At 38.2% G+C, this 16,240-nt stretch overlaps 1 protein-coding gene across 3 annotated transcripts in view; it reads right to left on the bottom strand.

The window, feature by feature from the left end:
* Vps8 (VPS8 subunit of CORVET complex) overlaps positions 1 to 16,240 on the bottom strand; it is a 231,930-nt gene that overhangs the window by 107,905 nt on the left and 107,785 nt on the right. For all 3 annotated transcript variants that reach the window (XM_090343220.1, XM_090343238.1, XM_090343229.1), the window contains 4 exons: positions 15,641 to 15,683; positions 14,465 to 14,537; positions 14,053 to 14,172; positions 5,108 to 5,179 (listed from right to left, as the gene is read on the bottom strand). In XM_090343220.1, the coding sequence (XP_090199346.1) occupies positions 5,108 to 5,179; positions 14,053 to 14,172; positions 14,465 to 14,537; positions 15,641 to 15,683 (308 nt within the window). The remainder of the gene's footprint in view (positions 1 to 5,107; positions 5,180 to 14,052; positions 14,173 to 14,464; positions 14,538 to 15,640; positions 15,684 to 16,240) is intronic.

Here is a 16,240-nt window from a genome sequence, read left to right as displayed (position 1 = left end):
CATTGATAAAGTATCTTAGCTTGTTATCTAGTATATTGTATATACGTTTATTTGTTTATTTGAAATAGGAAAGGAAAAGGGGGAAACAAGATGAGGGAGGGGGTGGAGGGAGGGAAATGGGGACAAAAACATGAGAAGGGGTATCAATGTGTGTGAAGTAATGCACCTTCTATCTGGCAAATATAACTATAATCCCTCTTAATTACAATTAAAAAAAAGAAACAGAAAACTGAGCAGCTGGGGCCAGGAGTTTGGCCTAGTGGTAGAATGTTTGTCTAGCATGCATGAAGACCCGGTTCAATTCCTAGGTACCACATACATAGAAAAGCAGGAATTGATGGCTCCAGTGGTCGACCATTTACTAACCTTGAGGAAAGCCCAAGACAGTACTCAGGCTAAAGGTGTTACAGACATGATCCTGATCAGAATAATACAGATGTGATGAGAATGATGCTAGATTACTTCATCTGTACATCTGCCTAATAGAAGAAAAAGCAAGCAGAGAGGCTAACATGCAAGTGAGCACAGGAATCCCAGGGAGGGACAAAGGTGTTCTGAACCAGGGTAGTGGTATGAAAGTGGAAAGAGAAATAGGAACAAAAGCAGACAGGAAGTTGCACAAGTGTTCCTATATATGTAAACATGTGACTAAAGACACAATAAAAATGACTGGAAGTGCAGATGCTTGGAGAGCAAGGAGACAGTGTCTTGGGCTAATTGACTTAACTGAGGCAACTTTGCCACAAATCAGAGTGTAGTACTCTTGCATATCTATAAAAAAAAAAAAATCTCAGGACCCTTCCTTCATTCTCCATTCAAAGATAAATTAGAGGGGCTAGGAGTTTGGCCTAGTGGTTAAAGTGCTTGCCTAGCATGCATGAAGACCCGGGTTCGATACCTCGGTACCACATATAGAAAAAAAGCCGGAAGTGGTGCTGAGGCTCAAGTGGTAGAGCTCTAGCCTTGAGAAAGTCCAAGGACAGTGCTCAGGCCCTGAGCTCAAGCCCCGAACTGGCCAAAAAAAAAAAAAAGATAAATTAGAAGATTATCCTGGCTGTGAGTGTGGTCTAGTGGTAGAGTTCTTGCCTATGGTGCATGAAGCCCTGGGTTCAATTCCTCAGTACTACATACACAGAAAAAGCTGGAAATGGGGTTGTGGCTCAAGTAGTAGAGCGCTAGCCTTGAGAAAGATCAAGGATGGTGTTCAGGCCCTGATTTCAAGCCCCAGAACTGGTGCAAAAAAAAAATCTTATTTTGCTGATAATCTATCCTTTATTTTAATCTTTCTGCTTTTAGTCCGGCAAAGGGCACTTGTGAAACTGTATATTCATTATTGTAGTCCAGGATGCTTTATTATACGCAATAGACCTGTGGTATCCATGGAGATATGGTTCCAAGGAGACTGTTGTTAAGGAAAGCCCACATACACTCACAGAGTTCAGTGCTGTACAGTGGGCACTTGATTTACTTTCCCAGTAATTCCACCCAGCTTCTGCTAAAGACATGTGACTTTCAGCTACATTTTTTCATTTCATTACTTAAATTAAGGATATTAACATTTACCTTGCTTGTGGGGCACCATTTACCATTTGCTTTATAGGAAACAGATTCAAGAGCAAGGACTAATAGATTCCACAATAATTTAAACACACCTAATGATATGAGATTGATCAGAGTATTTCTCCATGTCTACTGAGCTACATTATGTAATACACTGCAAGAATTAAACAATCTATTTCTGCAATTCTCTGGAATTTTATTTATTTTAAAATTTTTTTTGCCAGTCCTGGGGCTTCAACTCAGGGTCTGAGCCCCATCCTTTGGCTTTTTCCTCAAGGCTAATACTCTGCCACTTGAGCCACAGCACCATTTCTGACTTTTTCTATGTATGTGGTACCGAGGCATAGAACCCAGGTCTTGATGCAATGTAGGCAAACCCTCTACCACTAGGCCAAACTCCCAGCCCCAATTCTTTGGAATTGTAAATTTCAGGGTTTTTTTTAGTTTTTTTTCATATATTTTTATTGCAATTAATAAAAGGGTTACATTATATTTGCCAGATAGAAGATGCATTAATTCATATACATTGATACCCTTTCTCATGTCTTGATCCCCATTACCCTCCCCCACCACCCGTCTTGGTTTTCCCCCCTTCCCTATCCAATTTCAAATAACCAAATACAAATATATCCAATATACCAGATAACAAAGTGAGATTCTGTGACAATATGATATAACCAAGGGACAGCAAAACAGATGAGAGATAACATAGTACATTAAGGACAACAATCATTCATTATATGGCTTTTGTTTCAATATCCTGGAGGTCCTTTCAATTAGCTTCATACTACATGGCCTTATGTATCAAGGTTTTGCTCTATTGCAAATCTCTGTTAGTAGAGCCCAAGGTTTCTACTGATTATGACAAATGAGGGAAACCACTGAGCCTAAGTTCCTTTGAGTCTGGCTTACTTCACTTAATATGATTTTTTCTAAGTCTTTCCATTTCCTAACAAATGGGGCAGTGTCATTCTTTCTGACAGCAGCATAGAATTCCATTGTGTACAAATACCATATCTTGTTGATCCACTCATCAACTGAGGGACATCTAGGTTGGTTCCTATCTTGCTATAGTAAAAAGTGCTGCAATGAACATCATGGTGCTAGTGGATTTAGTATGTCCTTCTTTCTAGACAATTGGGAAATGCCATGGAGTGGAATTGCTGGGTCATAGGGGAGCTCTATATTTAGTCTTTTGAGGAACTGCCATACTGCTTTCCATAGTGGTTGAACGAGTTTGCAATGTAATGAACATATATCATTAATATAGGAAGCTTCCAATAACTTGTGTAAGGAATGTACATCAAGTGTGGGGGTAAGAAGGTGGTGAGAGAGGGGACCAATTATAAAAAAAAAGGTAGTGAAGCACCAGAAAATGTAGAGAAACTCAGGGGTCATGGTAAACAGTCTAGAAAGATATAGCAGAAATTACCTCCTATACTCTGTCATGACTTGAATATGGTTTATCTCCAATAGATTTGTATACTAGAAGTTTGGTTCTCACTTTAGCATTGCAGAGTGGGAGAACACTAAAAAGTGGAATCTAGCAAGAGAAAATTATATCACCAGGAATTTCCCTCAGCAAGTCTTAATTACTTTTTTTCTTTCAAAAAGATATTATACTAGGTACCAGTGGCACAGTTCAAAGCCAGTACAGGCAGGGGAGTTGATGAGATTCTTATCTGCAATTAATCATAAAAAAAAAACAAACAAACCAAAAAACAGAAATGGAGCTGTGGCTCAAGTAGTGGAGCACTAGCTTTGGGATAAAAAGTTTGTAGAGATTCCCTTCTTGAATACTTGTTTGTTAAATATGTCTTTTGAAATATGGTATAAAAATCAATGTTAATAAATTCTTTAAATAAAAAAAGTTTAAATTGATAATTAGTAGGAAAAAAGTTTATACTCAGAGTCTCAGGACAGGCACAAAAATGGTAAGGGGGTATTACAAAAATAGTGAGCCTGACTTGACTTCTTGGCTCACCATGTGATTCCTTCCTTTCACATGCTCTCATACTGTAACACCATCTACCACGTTGTGACCCAGCTAGAGGCTCTGGCCCTCACCAGAGACCAAACAAATGAACTTTTAGCCTCCAAAACTTTGAACTACATAAGTAATCTCTTTTCTTTGTTAAGTAACTGGCCTCATATATTTTCTGACATTAAAAAAGGAAACCAATATACTCGCCAACGTTTAATGATGCCTACTAACTTACAAATCCAAATCCTAATTTTTAGCTAAGCATATGGTTACACAAAGTGTAGACATTATTTCTCAATCTGTCTCAGCAGCAAAGAATTCTGAGTAGTATGATAAGCAAAACTACAGTATACAGAGTCCAAAAAGTTTTGTTAAGTAAGAAAATCATTTCCTTCTCTATCTCTGTTTTCAGGCTGGCTGGAACATGGAGGTAATGTGTAGAGTCTGAGCAGCCATCTTGAGCCAAAGACAAATCATTTACTAAGTATAATGGTAAGACTGAAGATGTATTCTGGCTAGGTTTCTGAAACCATCCTACTAGGTCAGGTTGCTTACTTCCAGAGTTAGATGAGAAAAATTCATTTCCATTCTAATTAAGTTGTCATTTTGAGTTTTCTCTCACAGCAGCACTTCATCTCAAGTGATCCAATACCACCAATAGAAGAATATTAGATAAAGAGGCAGACCAAAAGTAGGGAGGACATTCAGGAAAGTGTATTGGGGGGAATCTCGGTGAAAATTCTCCATAATAACAATTTAGATTTTACTAGCATTATTTGAGAAGGTAGCAATCCCATCCTTATATGCATCACTGCTTGTCTTATAGTTAATAAACAACTCAATAAGATCTTGTAAATATTGTAAAGGTGTTTTGAAAATTGTAAAGAATGAGTGTAAATATGTTCCACTGACCCTATGCAGAATCACAGAACATTTTAATTCTGGTCTCTTGTCCAAAGTAAAAGTCATTATAAGTAAGAAACCTTCATTTTATAGCCAGATGAGCAGAATGAAAACCTTAAAAGCCTGCTGAAAGTCATACTGAAGGAAAGGACAAGAATCTGTCTCTCAATTCATTCATTAGTGACAAGGAGATTCTCAAAATAGCTCTTGACTGAGCTAGTTAGAGTTGGATCAGGGTGATCATCTCTGTGTTCCCAAAATCATTTTTAGTGTCACCCATCATCTGACTGCCATGGCAAAACATGGCATTACCACAGCAACCAAGGGATGCTAGGGAGAGATAGAAGATGCTTCACATTATTTCCTCAGTGCGTTCTGAAGTTAGTCTCTATTATTACACAGAATCAAACTAATGCAATAATGATCATAATACACATTTCTCAAGTGTAGTACCCCGCATCCTGGGATACATTGGTTTTTGTCCAATAAATGACTTGTACTTTAATCACCTCTTGCAGATCAAGACCTAGTGATATAATTTTAAGGTCTGATTATAATAAATTGCTTCACTAAACAAGACTATTTTAGAACATGTTATAAAATGATTCAGTTATTTTAATATGAATTCAACATTAAAACGTGTAATCTTTGAATGCTTACTTTCAACAAAATATCCACGATTCGCTGCTGATATTCCACAGCTTGCTTGTCATTTTTGAAATCTTCAAAGGTCTAAGAAGAAGAAAGACAGAAAAGTTAAAAAGTAATTATTATTTGTACACTTTAAAGGGCAACTAGCTATTAAATTCATTTTTTGTGTGTGCGGGTCAAGGGGCTTGAACTTGGCCTGGGCGCTGTCCCTGAGTTCTTCAGCTCAAGGCTACTGCCCTACCCTTGAGCCAAGCCCACTTCCCATTTTCTAGAGTGGAAATAAGAGTCTCAGGTCCTTTTGTGCCCAGGCTGGCTTTGAACCTTAATCCTCAGATCTCAGCCTGTTGAGTAGCTAGGATTACAGGCATGAGCCACCACGCTTGGCCAAATTCTTGTGAATAAAAATAAAATCCCAAATAAGGTAACCATTCTTCATCAGAGTTTTCCACATATACTTTTAGTGACAGGTTATATTTAGGAAGTCAAGCAGAATGTTATAACATTTAATATTTCATGATTTTCCAAGACCTTAAAAATCATAAGAAGTTTAAATATAGTGTCATCACACAATCATAAGTGAGAAAGGAGGAAAAGCAAAGTACAGCAGACAGAAGTAATGGCGAGAGGCAATTTGAAAGCAAAGGTCTGAGAACAGAAGGCCAAAAGATGCCACCTGTTCAAATAACTGAGTGTATAACTCAGAGCTACAACTGCTCCGTACTAACTAACCCATCATGAAAAATAGCTTTCCTAATTCTGATGACAAATGAGAAAAGAATGTTCAAAAATAAGACATTTTAAAAAAATTATTATAGGAAAGGCTAGAAGATACACTAGGGCTCCTTGGCACAGGTAAAAATTTCCTAAACAAAGGCCCAGAAACACAAGTCAAAGAAAGGCTGAAATAAATGGGATTGCATTAAACTCCAGAGCTTCTGTATGACAAAGGACATAGCTAGCAGGATAAATAGCCCACAGATTGGGAGAAGATCTTCACTAGTTATAAAACAGATAAGGGCCTCATTCATATAAAAAAGATACCTAGGAGCTCAAAAAAAAAATAAATCCCCCCCAAAACAAATCTTCAAAGAAACAACTAACCCCTCTAATAAGTAGGCTAAAGAATAAAAACAAAACTTCTCTGGAGAGGAAATAAGAATAGTTAATAGATGGGCCAGGAGTGTGGCCTAGTGGTAGAGTGTTTGTCTAGCCCTGGATTCTATTCCTGAGTATCACATACACAGAAAAGGCCAGAAGTGATACTGTGGATCAAGTGTCAGGGCGCTAGACAGTGCCCAGGCCTTGAGTTCAAGCATCAGAACTAGGGGGAAAAAAAAGAAAAAGAAAGAAAGAAAGAAAGAAAGAAAGAAAGAAAGAAAGAAAGAAAGGAAGGAAGGAAGGAAGGAAGGAAGGAAGGAAGGAAGGAAGGAAGGAAGGAAAGAAAAAGAGAGAGAGAGAGAAAGAAGAAAAAAAGAATAGACAATAGATACATCAAGAAATTTTCAACATCTCTGGCTATAAAAAAACAAACAAAACAAGTCAAAACTACATTGAGATTCCACCTCTTCCATTAGAATGGCCATTATCAAGAAAACAAATAGCAACATGCTCGTGGAGATGTGGCCAAAAGCCAATGCTACTACACTGCTGGTGGGAATGTAAACTGGTTCAATCAATCAGGAAAGCAGTATGACGGTTTCTCAAAAGACTAAACATCAAGCTCCCCTATGACTCAGCCACTCCTAGGCATTTACCCAAACACAAACAAGGCCATACTAAAGCTACCAGCACAACAATGTTTCTTCTTCTTCTTCTTCTTATTATTATTATTATTATTATTATTATTATTATTATTATTATTTGTGTGTGTATGGGTCATAGGACTTGAAATAGGCCTGGGTGCTGTCCTTGAGCTGAAGAGCTCAAGGATACCGCCCTACCCATGGGTCTGGGCACTGTCCCTGAACTCTCCAGCACAAGGCTACCACTCTGCCCTTGAGCCAAACCCTACTTCTTGTTTTCTAGAGATTAATTGGAGGATTACAGGCGTGAGCCACTGTGCCTGGCTTAATTGCAGCATTATTTACCCTTAGCTAAGATATGGAACCAACCCAGATACCCCTCAGTAGATGGATATATAAAGAAAATGTGATATATATATATATATATAAAATGCATGTATATATATGCACATACACAATGGAATTCTATGCCTCCACTAGAAAGAATGACATTGCCTCATTTATAAGGAAATGGAAAGACATGGAAAAAAATTATATTAAGCGAAATTAAGACAGACCCAAAGAAACATAGGCTCCATGGTTTCCCTCATTTGTAATAATAAGTCTAGGATAATCATAGCAGAGGATCACAATAGCTCAATGGCTATGTGATTCCTATAAAATGATGCTAATCCATATAAACTCCAAGATATGCAAACAAGAGAGTTTTTTTTCCTAATGTACTGTGTGAAGTTATTTTTTTTCTTTTGTTTTCTCTCCTCCTTTAGTTTGCCCCCTGCTGTTTTTGATTTTGATACCATGTGTCTTGCATATATGTTTATCTTTTTGGGAAAGAGAAGGGGAATAACAAAATGGTGAGACAAAGGACAAAGGGTGAAACAATGTAACAGTGACACTAGGTTGAAAATGAACTTTACAACTTGGGGGGAAGGAAACTGGGGGGAAGCAGGAGAAAACAAAGAAGGGTTCACAATGTTGGACATATTACTTTATGTAACTGTCATCCCGCTGATATCACTCTTACAATAAAATAAAATTTAATTTAAAAAATAAGACATGAACAGTATTATGATAGCCGGGTGCAGTGGCTCATGCATGTAATTCTAGCTACTCAGGAGGATGAGATCTAAGAGTCTGTGAGACTCTTATCTCCAATTAATCACCAGAAAACTGGAAGTGGCACTGCGGCTGAAGGGGTAGGGCAGTAGCCTTGAGCTGAAGAGCTCAGGGACAGTGCCCAGGCCCAGAGTTCAAGTCCCACGATCGACCAAAATGAAAAAAAAAAAAAACATCATAATGAACTGCAAAAATATTAAAATTCCTAAGCCTGCTTACAAGGATTAGGTATCTTACTCTCCAAACACTGCCAAGTACATACTTTATATATTTCTTTTTTCTTTTCTTTTCTTTTTTTTGCCAGTCCTGGGGCTTGAACTCAAGCCCTGAGCACTGTCCCTGGGCTTTCCTCAAGGCTAGTTCTCTACCACTTGAGCCACAGCACCACTTCTGGCCTTTTTCTATATATGTGTTACTGAGGAATCGAATCTGGGTCTTTGTGCATGCTAAGTAAGCACTCATCACTAGGCCAAACTCCTGGCCCCTCTCTCTCCTTTTTTTTTTTTTTTTGGTTAGCTCTGGGGCTTGAACTCAGGGCCTGGGCACTGTCCTTGGACACTTGCTCAAGGCTAGTGCTCTGCCACTTGAGCCACAGTGCCACTTCCAGCCTTTTCTGTGTATGTGGTACCAAGGATTTAAATGTAGGAATTCATGTATGCTACCACTATGCTATGCTCCCAGCCCCAACACAAATGGGTTTTGAAGCCTCAGATACATCAAAGTAAATGATAGCACTGTATTCTGATTGTCAGTATAGACAACAGCATGTTATAGAAGTACCTAACACAAATAGGATTCCTAGAAGAATTGAAATTGTATCCATTATGAAAAAAAATGAAATGAAAATACTGAATAATAAGACCTATGAAAGATGTCAAGATCTTTCCTACAGTTTTCATTTAAGGTATTTGGTTCTGAGAAATGTTTAAAATCACATACAATAATTTACTGGTCTCTCTCTCTCTCTCTCTCTCTCTCTCTCTCTCTCTCTCTCTCTCTCTCTCTCTCCTCCTCTCTCTCTCTCTCTCTCCTCTCTCTCTCTCTCTCTCTCTCTCTCTCTCTCTCTCTCTCTCTCTCTCTCTCTCTCTCCTCTCTCTCTCTCTCTCCTCTCTCCTCTCTCTCTCTCTCTCTCCCCTCTTTTTGTCTTGCATCTTGAACTCAAGGCCTGGACTCTGTCCTTGAGATTTTGTGCTCAAGGCTAATGCTCTACCACCTGGAGCCATAGCCCGATGTCTGGTTCTCTGGTGGTTAACTGTTAAGTGTCTCATAGTCTTTTCTGCCTGGGCTGGCTTCAAATCATGATCCTCAAGACCTCAGTCTCCTGAGTAACTAGGACTACAGATGTGAGCACCTAGCATGAATCTTTCTTAATCAGGAAAATAGACTACAAGTCAAATGGTGGTTCATGCTTGTCAGCTATTCAGGAGGCTGAGACCTGGAGGCCAGCTCCAGCTGAAAAATTCATTTAAACTCCAACTCCAAAATAATCAGCAAAAAAGCAGGGTCAGAAGGGTGTCTCAAGTGGTAGAGTGCCAGCCTAGTGAGCAAGCTAGGGCAAGTGTGAAGCCTCTACACCACTCTCCCAAAAGAAAATGAACTGTACATTGCACAATTAGGGGTGTGTGTGTTTATGCGCGCGCGTGCATGTGCACACATGTGCGCACACATGTGCGCACACACGTGCCCTGGAATTTCAACTCAGTATCTCATAGTAGCAAAGCTAATATTCTACCACCTGAGTCGCTGCCAGTTCTGGGGCCTGAGCACTACCCTTGGGCTTTCTCGAAGGTAGAGCTCTATCATTTGAGCTACAGCACCACTTTTGGATTTTTCTATGTATATGGTACCAAGGAATCGAACCTAGGTCTTCATGCATGCTAGGCAAGCACTCTTAACCACTAGGCCAAACTCCCAGCCCTTCAACAGAGTCTTTAAAATGAATTTTACACCTATGAACTCTTTGGTCTCTATAATGGTTCTATTCAAAATGGAATACTTGGTGGCGTTGGGTGGGTGCTAGGTTTCTCCAACTTCCTTTGTCTTATTGCCATGCCCTTTGGTTTCTTCTCTTGGGCCAATAGTAAGTGCTTAATAGTTAACTGTCCAGCTAGCTACTTAGTAAAAGAAAATACTGTTTTTAAAGTCTAATGTAGGTTTTTAAAAAACTTTTAAAATTATCTTAAGTAGTTGTACAAAAGGGTTTCAACTCAATGTGTCAATTTATGAGTATGATGCATCTTGATCAATGCCACCTCCTCCATCATATAAATGATTTTCAACTAGTCTGCTTTGCTGTTAGTTACTTGAGAAAAGCTGAAATGAGTTGCCAAGGAGATTGTAAGAACTCTTAATTTGGAAACTTCAACCAGGAGATATATTTATATGGGTTAAATATGACCCTGCCTGAAGACAGGAAGACTAATGTTTGCACTCTGGCTTCTGAGAATCAATTTCTCTCGGTCTCTGGCTCTCTGTGTCTCTCCTCCTCCTCCTTCTCCTTCTTCCTCTCTCTTTCCCTCTCCCCCCCACCCTCATCCTTGCTACAGCAAGACATCACTCTACAGATATACAGGGTGCCATCTGCTAAGCTAAGTGCTATTCTGCTAAAATCTAAAACTGTAGAGAATTAACAAATGTATGTAAAATGACAGCAATGACAGCAAATGAAAAAGAATTTCCTTAGCCATTTTTCCTTCTGGCAGCATGTTGTCACTGCTTTAAAATAGATATTAAAAATTGTTTCTATGAATATAATTAAGTAGTGACATTTGACAGTATAAATGTTATGATACATATAATGACATATTTTGGTGGTAGTTATCAACTACCACCCAAGTGGCTCATCATTGCTAGAACATGATCATTCTATGACGATGTTTCTAAATAGTCAGTGTTTGCTACAGGAATCGTAGGCGACTATTGTTTATAATGCATACAGGACCTAAAACTCAAGTAACAAAGGACCTAAAACTCAAGTTCAAAGAAATCTGTGTTTGGCTATATAAACTTTCTGGAGTCGCTTAGAAATTATGAGGGGCTAGGAGTGTAGCCTCGTGGTAGACTGCTCAACTAGCATACACGAAGCCCTGGGTTCGATTCCTTGGTACTACATACACAGAATAAACTGGAAGTGGCACTGTGACTCAGATGGCAGAGTGCTAGCCTTGGGCAAAAGTGTCCAGGGACAGTGCCCGACCCCTCTGAGTTCAAGCCCCCAAAAAACTGGCCAAAAAAAACCCATGGGGAGAATAACAGAAGGGGTGACATCAATCAAGATGCATTGTACTTATAAACAGATTCTTGAGTGGCAAATCCTTTGCAAAATTAACTAAGGGATAACAAAAATATAATAAAAATAATAATTAAAAAATCAGTATGGTGTTTCTGGGTAATAATTACAGCAAGTTAAAGGCTAATCCGGGGTTTACATTCTGTATAAAGTGCCACATAGGGCTGAGGGAATCTAATCTTTTGTTTTATTTATAGGATTTCAAATACATGCGAGCAAGGTCTGAAATAGTGTTGTTCCTTTTTATTATTTGCCAGTCAGGGTCTGAGCACTGTCCTTAGGCTTTCTCCGGTTTATTGCTCTACCACTTGAGCCACAGTACCACTTCTGGCTTTTTCTGTGTATGGGGTACTGAGGAATCAAACCCAGGGCTTTGTGCATGTTAGGCAAGCATTCTACTATTAGACCAAACTCCTCTTGCCCCAGTCAATGTGGTCATAATTCAGTGTTCATTCCCTCCCTGGCCGGATAGAGAAGCTCAGCCAGTAATGAAACACAGAACCCCAGCAAGATGCCATTTGACCATGTGAAAATATGTAGATGCACCAATGAATTCTGATGGATCTGATGGTTGATGAGCCCAGGTGCTCAGCTCTGGGAAATTTTACTAGGTGCTCAATATGGATGACTATTTAGACTGTTCTGTAGGAATTCTAGGATATACAAGAAACTCACAATAATTGAATCTGACGACATATTTCTCTTATGGGCAGAGAATAGTTGTTACAATCTCTTTGCCAACTCCCCATTACTTCCTCACTGTATAGAGAAGCCACAGGGCCAGGATGCTGTGCTTCTTGATCTTGAGAATGGAAGTATGAATTTTCTAAATATTGAGAAGAGTTCCATTATCTCATAGAACTTCATTGGCTACTTCTATTTTCCTGTAAAGCCATATTTTTTTCTACTAGCCACGCATGTAAATATGTGTTAGTAACTTGACCATTGGCTAGGAACTCAGGATCATAGAGAGTACTTCTCATTTAAAGAAAATTACTAATACTATACAGGTACTTCCTTGTTTTTATTTGTACTTTAATATAACTTCATTTTGTTATTAAATATAAATTTTAATGGAAAAAATAAAGGCCAAGGAGTAAATATTCCAGGCTTTGTGGACTACACATGGTCTCTATAACAATTCTTCTTGCATTTTACAATCCTTAAAAAATACATACATACATACATACATACATACATACATACATACATACATACATACCATACATTTATAAACATTCTTAGCTTGAATAGGATGGGCTAAATGGGGCTGGATCTAGCTCTCAGTTCAGTTTTCAGGCCCTTATCCTAATCTATACATACACACACACAGATGTGCAAGCACCCTAAATAACAATGTTTTAAAAAGAACAAAAAAAAAAAAAACAAACCCCACAATCTGCAAATGACAAAAAAATTAGGCCCAATTCCTTATTCTCTACTGCTTTGTCTAAACTCTCTGACTCTTATCACTTCCTGTTTCTTTATTCTAAGTGCCAGCCATAAAGTGTGTTCTCTGGACATCTCAGGTCTCTTAAATTCACTAGACCTGAATTCAGCTCTGAGGTTCTCTTCCTTTCCTCCTATGATATTAAAGTTAACTGCTTCTGATGTTAAATTTTCAAGTTAAACCAATTCAAATTATGATACAGTAACTTTCTCATAGGTACTCAAATACTGAAAATATATTTTTTTTTTGCCAGTCCTGGGCCTTTAACTCAGGGCCTGAGCACTTTCTCAAAGCTAGAGCTCTACATGAGCCACAGCACCATTTCTGGCTTTTTCTATGTGTATGTGGTACTGAGGAATCAAACCCAGGTCTTCATGCATGCTAGGCAAGCACTCTACCACTAGGCCAAACTCCTGGCCCCTGAAAATAATTTAGTAGCTTACGCTATTATTCAAGTTATATCATTAGCATATCATAGGGAAATAAGCTCCATCTCAGAGTCAATCATTACAAACATTTAGATGGTTCCTTGTTTTTGTTAAAGTCAAATACCATGTGTGAGTATGTATATGACATATTGTGAACCTGATGTTTTCACTAACCACTATTGCAGAAGCACTTTCCATTTTACCCAAGCTTTAAAAAAACCCCAGCAACACTACAGTATGATTTAATTTGGAAGATTTGTCATTTTCTTTCTTTTTTTTTTTGCCAGTCCTGGGCTTGAGCTCAGGGCCTGAGCACTGCCCTCAAGCTTTCTCAAGGCCAGAGCTCTACCACTTGAGCCTCAGCACCATTTCCGGCTTTTTTCTATGTATGTGGTACCGAGGAATCGAACCGGGTCTTCGTGCATGATAGTCAACCACTCTACCACTAGGCCAAACTCCCGGCCCCAAGATTTGTCATCTTCTATATAATTATCCCACTAGGGACACTTTCTCAGAAATCCTGCTTCATCCAAATTCATCTCTAATTAAACATGGATAAGGGTTTTGTTCAGCATGAAGCTTGCATGTTTCTGGTTCAACTACAGTTATTTCCATTGTCCTTACCATGTCTGCATGGAGCCCTCATTCACATTTAGTAAGCCAGGTCATACAATTTATAAAATCAGAAATGCATATGAAATCTGATCTTTTTAACTTTCTGATGAGTATGCAGAGACAGGGAAAAAAAGAGAAGGAGAACTATAAAGAACTAGAAAGACAACATGGGTGGCCCAACAAAAGCAAATATTTGAAACACTGATTTACTATTACTGTGTCTTTATAAGGATACTTGTTTCTTCTTTGATTCTATCAAAAAATGAACATTCTGACTCCTTTAAAAACATCAATAAAATCATACTGTCCCTTACCAGTGCCAATACATTCAGAAATTCCCTTGTGTCAAAATGTAGCAAAGTCCGGACATAAGGATAGATTTCTTCCTCAGGAGATGCTTCTGCTGAATGCAGGCGAATCAGAAATTCAAAAACCTGCAAGGTGAACAGCAACTGTTGATGATTTCCTCCCAGCTTTCAAAGCATCTTGCTGAAGTAATGAGTCCCATTTGCATAAAATAAAGGTAGACTGGATTCAGTTTAAATTGCAACTGTGTTATAAGATCTCTCTAGAATCCTCTATCAACTAAAATTGTTTATTCTTGTGACAGTGAATAGACTCCTATATTGGAAATAATTCCTGAGCTAAGTGTAATCCTCCACTGCAAGTTATATTCAGTGCATTTCAAATGGTATATATTAAAAATACTGTGAAAATGGTACCAACCTGATTTTTAACCAAGGGGACAAGATCTTCAGGGATGTCACCCAGAGGATATGCACGACCTGCCAGACAACAGCTAAAAGAAAAGGAGGAAGGGAGGGGGGAGGAGAAGATGTGGTGATTAGTGAAAATCTTTCAAATGAGTAGCACATTGCATTGTCTCTCAAACCTAAGATTCAAGTTTGCTTCAGAAGCAGGCTCAGCTTTGTCAGTTCAAGTTCAAGACCAGATAATAGCTATTGCACAATAGGGTTCTAGGGTAACTACAGATAATGATCATGTGCTACTTATTTTAAAACACTACAAGACTTTGAGTTTTTTTCACCATAAAGAAAGGATCAGATATGTTCATCCTGATTTAAACGTTAATGTATACATTTATCAAAACATCACACGGTATCCTCTAACATTTTTATGTTCTTATGTATCTGTAAAAAAAAAAAAATGACATCCCATTCAGAAAATGATGGTGAAGTAATCCATCCTGAGCTTGAGTGAGGACTTCCATTTCTGTACAACAGCACTAAAGGGACAGAGAGCAATGAGGACTTTATCCAAAAACCTAATACTCAGCATCTGGAAAGAACCTGTGACACCATTCATAGCTGCCTTCTCAGTCTGATCGAGCTTTAAGAATGGTGGTTAGCTGGGTATTGGTAGCTTATATCTATAATCTTAGCTATCTAAAAGGATCTGAGGATCAAGGTTTGAAGCTAGCCTAAGCAGGAAAGTCCATAAGGCTCTTATCTCCAATTTAAAAAAGCCAGAGGTAGGTGTGGTTCAAGTGGTAGAACATTAGCTACTTTTGAGGATAAAAATAAAAAGTTCAGGAACAGTGCCCAGGACCTTAGTTCAAACCCCAGGACTGGCCCAGCAAAAAAAGAAAAAGGGAAAAAAAAAGATAGTTAAAGTCTGAGAGACTCATCTCCACCAAGCTACCAAAAAAAGCTTGAAAGTGGAGCTGTGGTTCAAGTGGTAGAGTGCTGGCCTTTAGCAAAAAGAAGCTCAGAGATAATGCTCAGGCCCTGAGTTCAAGCCCTAGTACCAACATTTAAAAAAAAAAGTCCTCTGGAAATGGAAAAGTTTTATATAGACAAGTATTAAATAATAACATTTCTTCAAACACTGGGGGAAATAGAGTAAGAATACAGTCACAGATATATAAGCAAAAATTCTTACCTAATATACACAAGAAGCTTATTGCCCATGACAACTTGCTCATCTAAAAAACAAAGAAAAGTATTGGTAGCAATTTCTCTCAAAACTTTTTCAGAAATATACTCTTTATGCAGAAACAAAGACTAAAACTTGGCATTTAAATGTGAAATAAACATATTTCCAAATAATAGCAAATTGACATATGATCACTTTAATGTAAAAAAAAAAATCTCCCTTTGGGCTCTATATACAGACACAAATCTATAAATTATTCAACAGCACACGTAGAAAGAAATAAATCTAAGGAGAGAAGTTTATGCATCACTGTCTTATCCTCTGGCTTAGGTCCTAAGGAAGGTGTAGGGCAGGCTATAAGTTGATAATTAAGTAATATTAAGGTAATAGCCACAATAGCTCCTCGTTTTTTACACAAACTTTCACTACCCACTGTGTTCTAAGGCTGAGAAGGCCATTGGTCTCAAATATTTCAAGAAACTGATTTTGAATAAAGTTTTAGGGATCTATTTTAGATTATGTCAAAAATGTAAGCTTATGTTATTTTGTGAGATAAGCCTACTTTCCTGAGTGAAGGATATCAGAAAGATAATTAGATATTTAGGT

The sequence above is a fragment of the Megascapheus bottae genome, chromosome 1, assembly GCF_031878675.1.
Source record: "Megascapheus bottae isolate mThoBot1 chromosome 1, mThoBot2.hap1, whole genome shotgun sequence".
Classification (NCBI taxonomy): domain Eukaryota; kingdom Metazoa; phylum Chordata; class Mammalia; order Rodentia; family Geomyidae; genus Megascapheus; species Megascapheus bottae.
The sequence above is the reverse complement of the archived record's forward strand: the minus strand, read 5'-3'. Positions and strand labels throughout refer to the sequence as shown.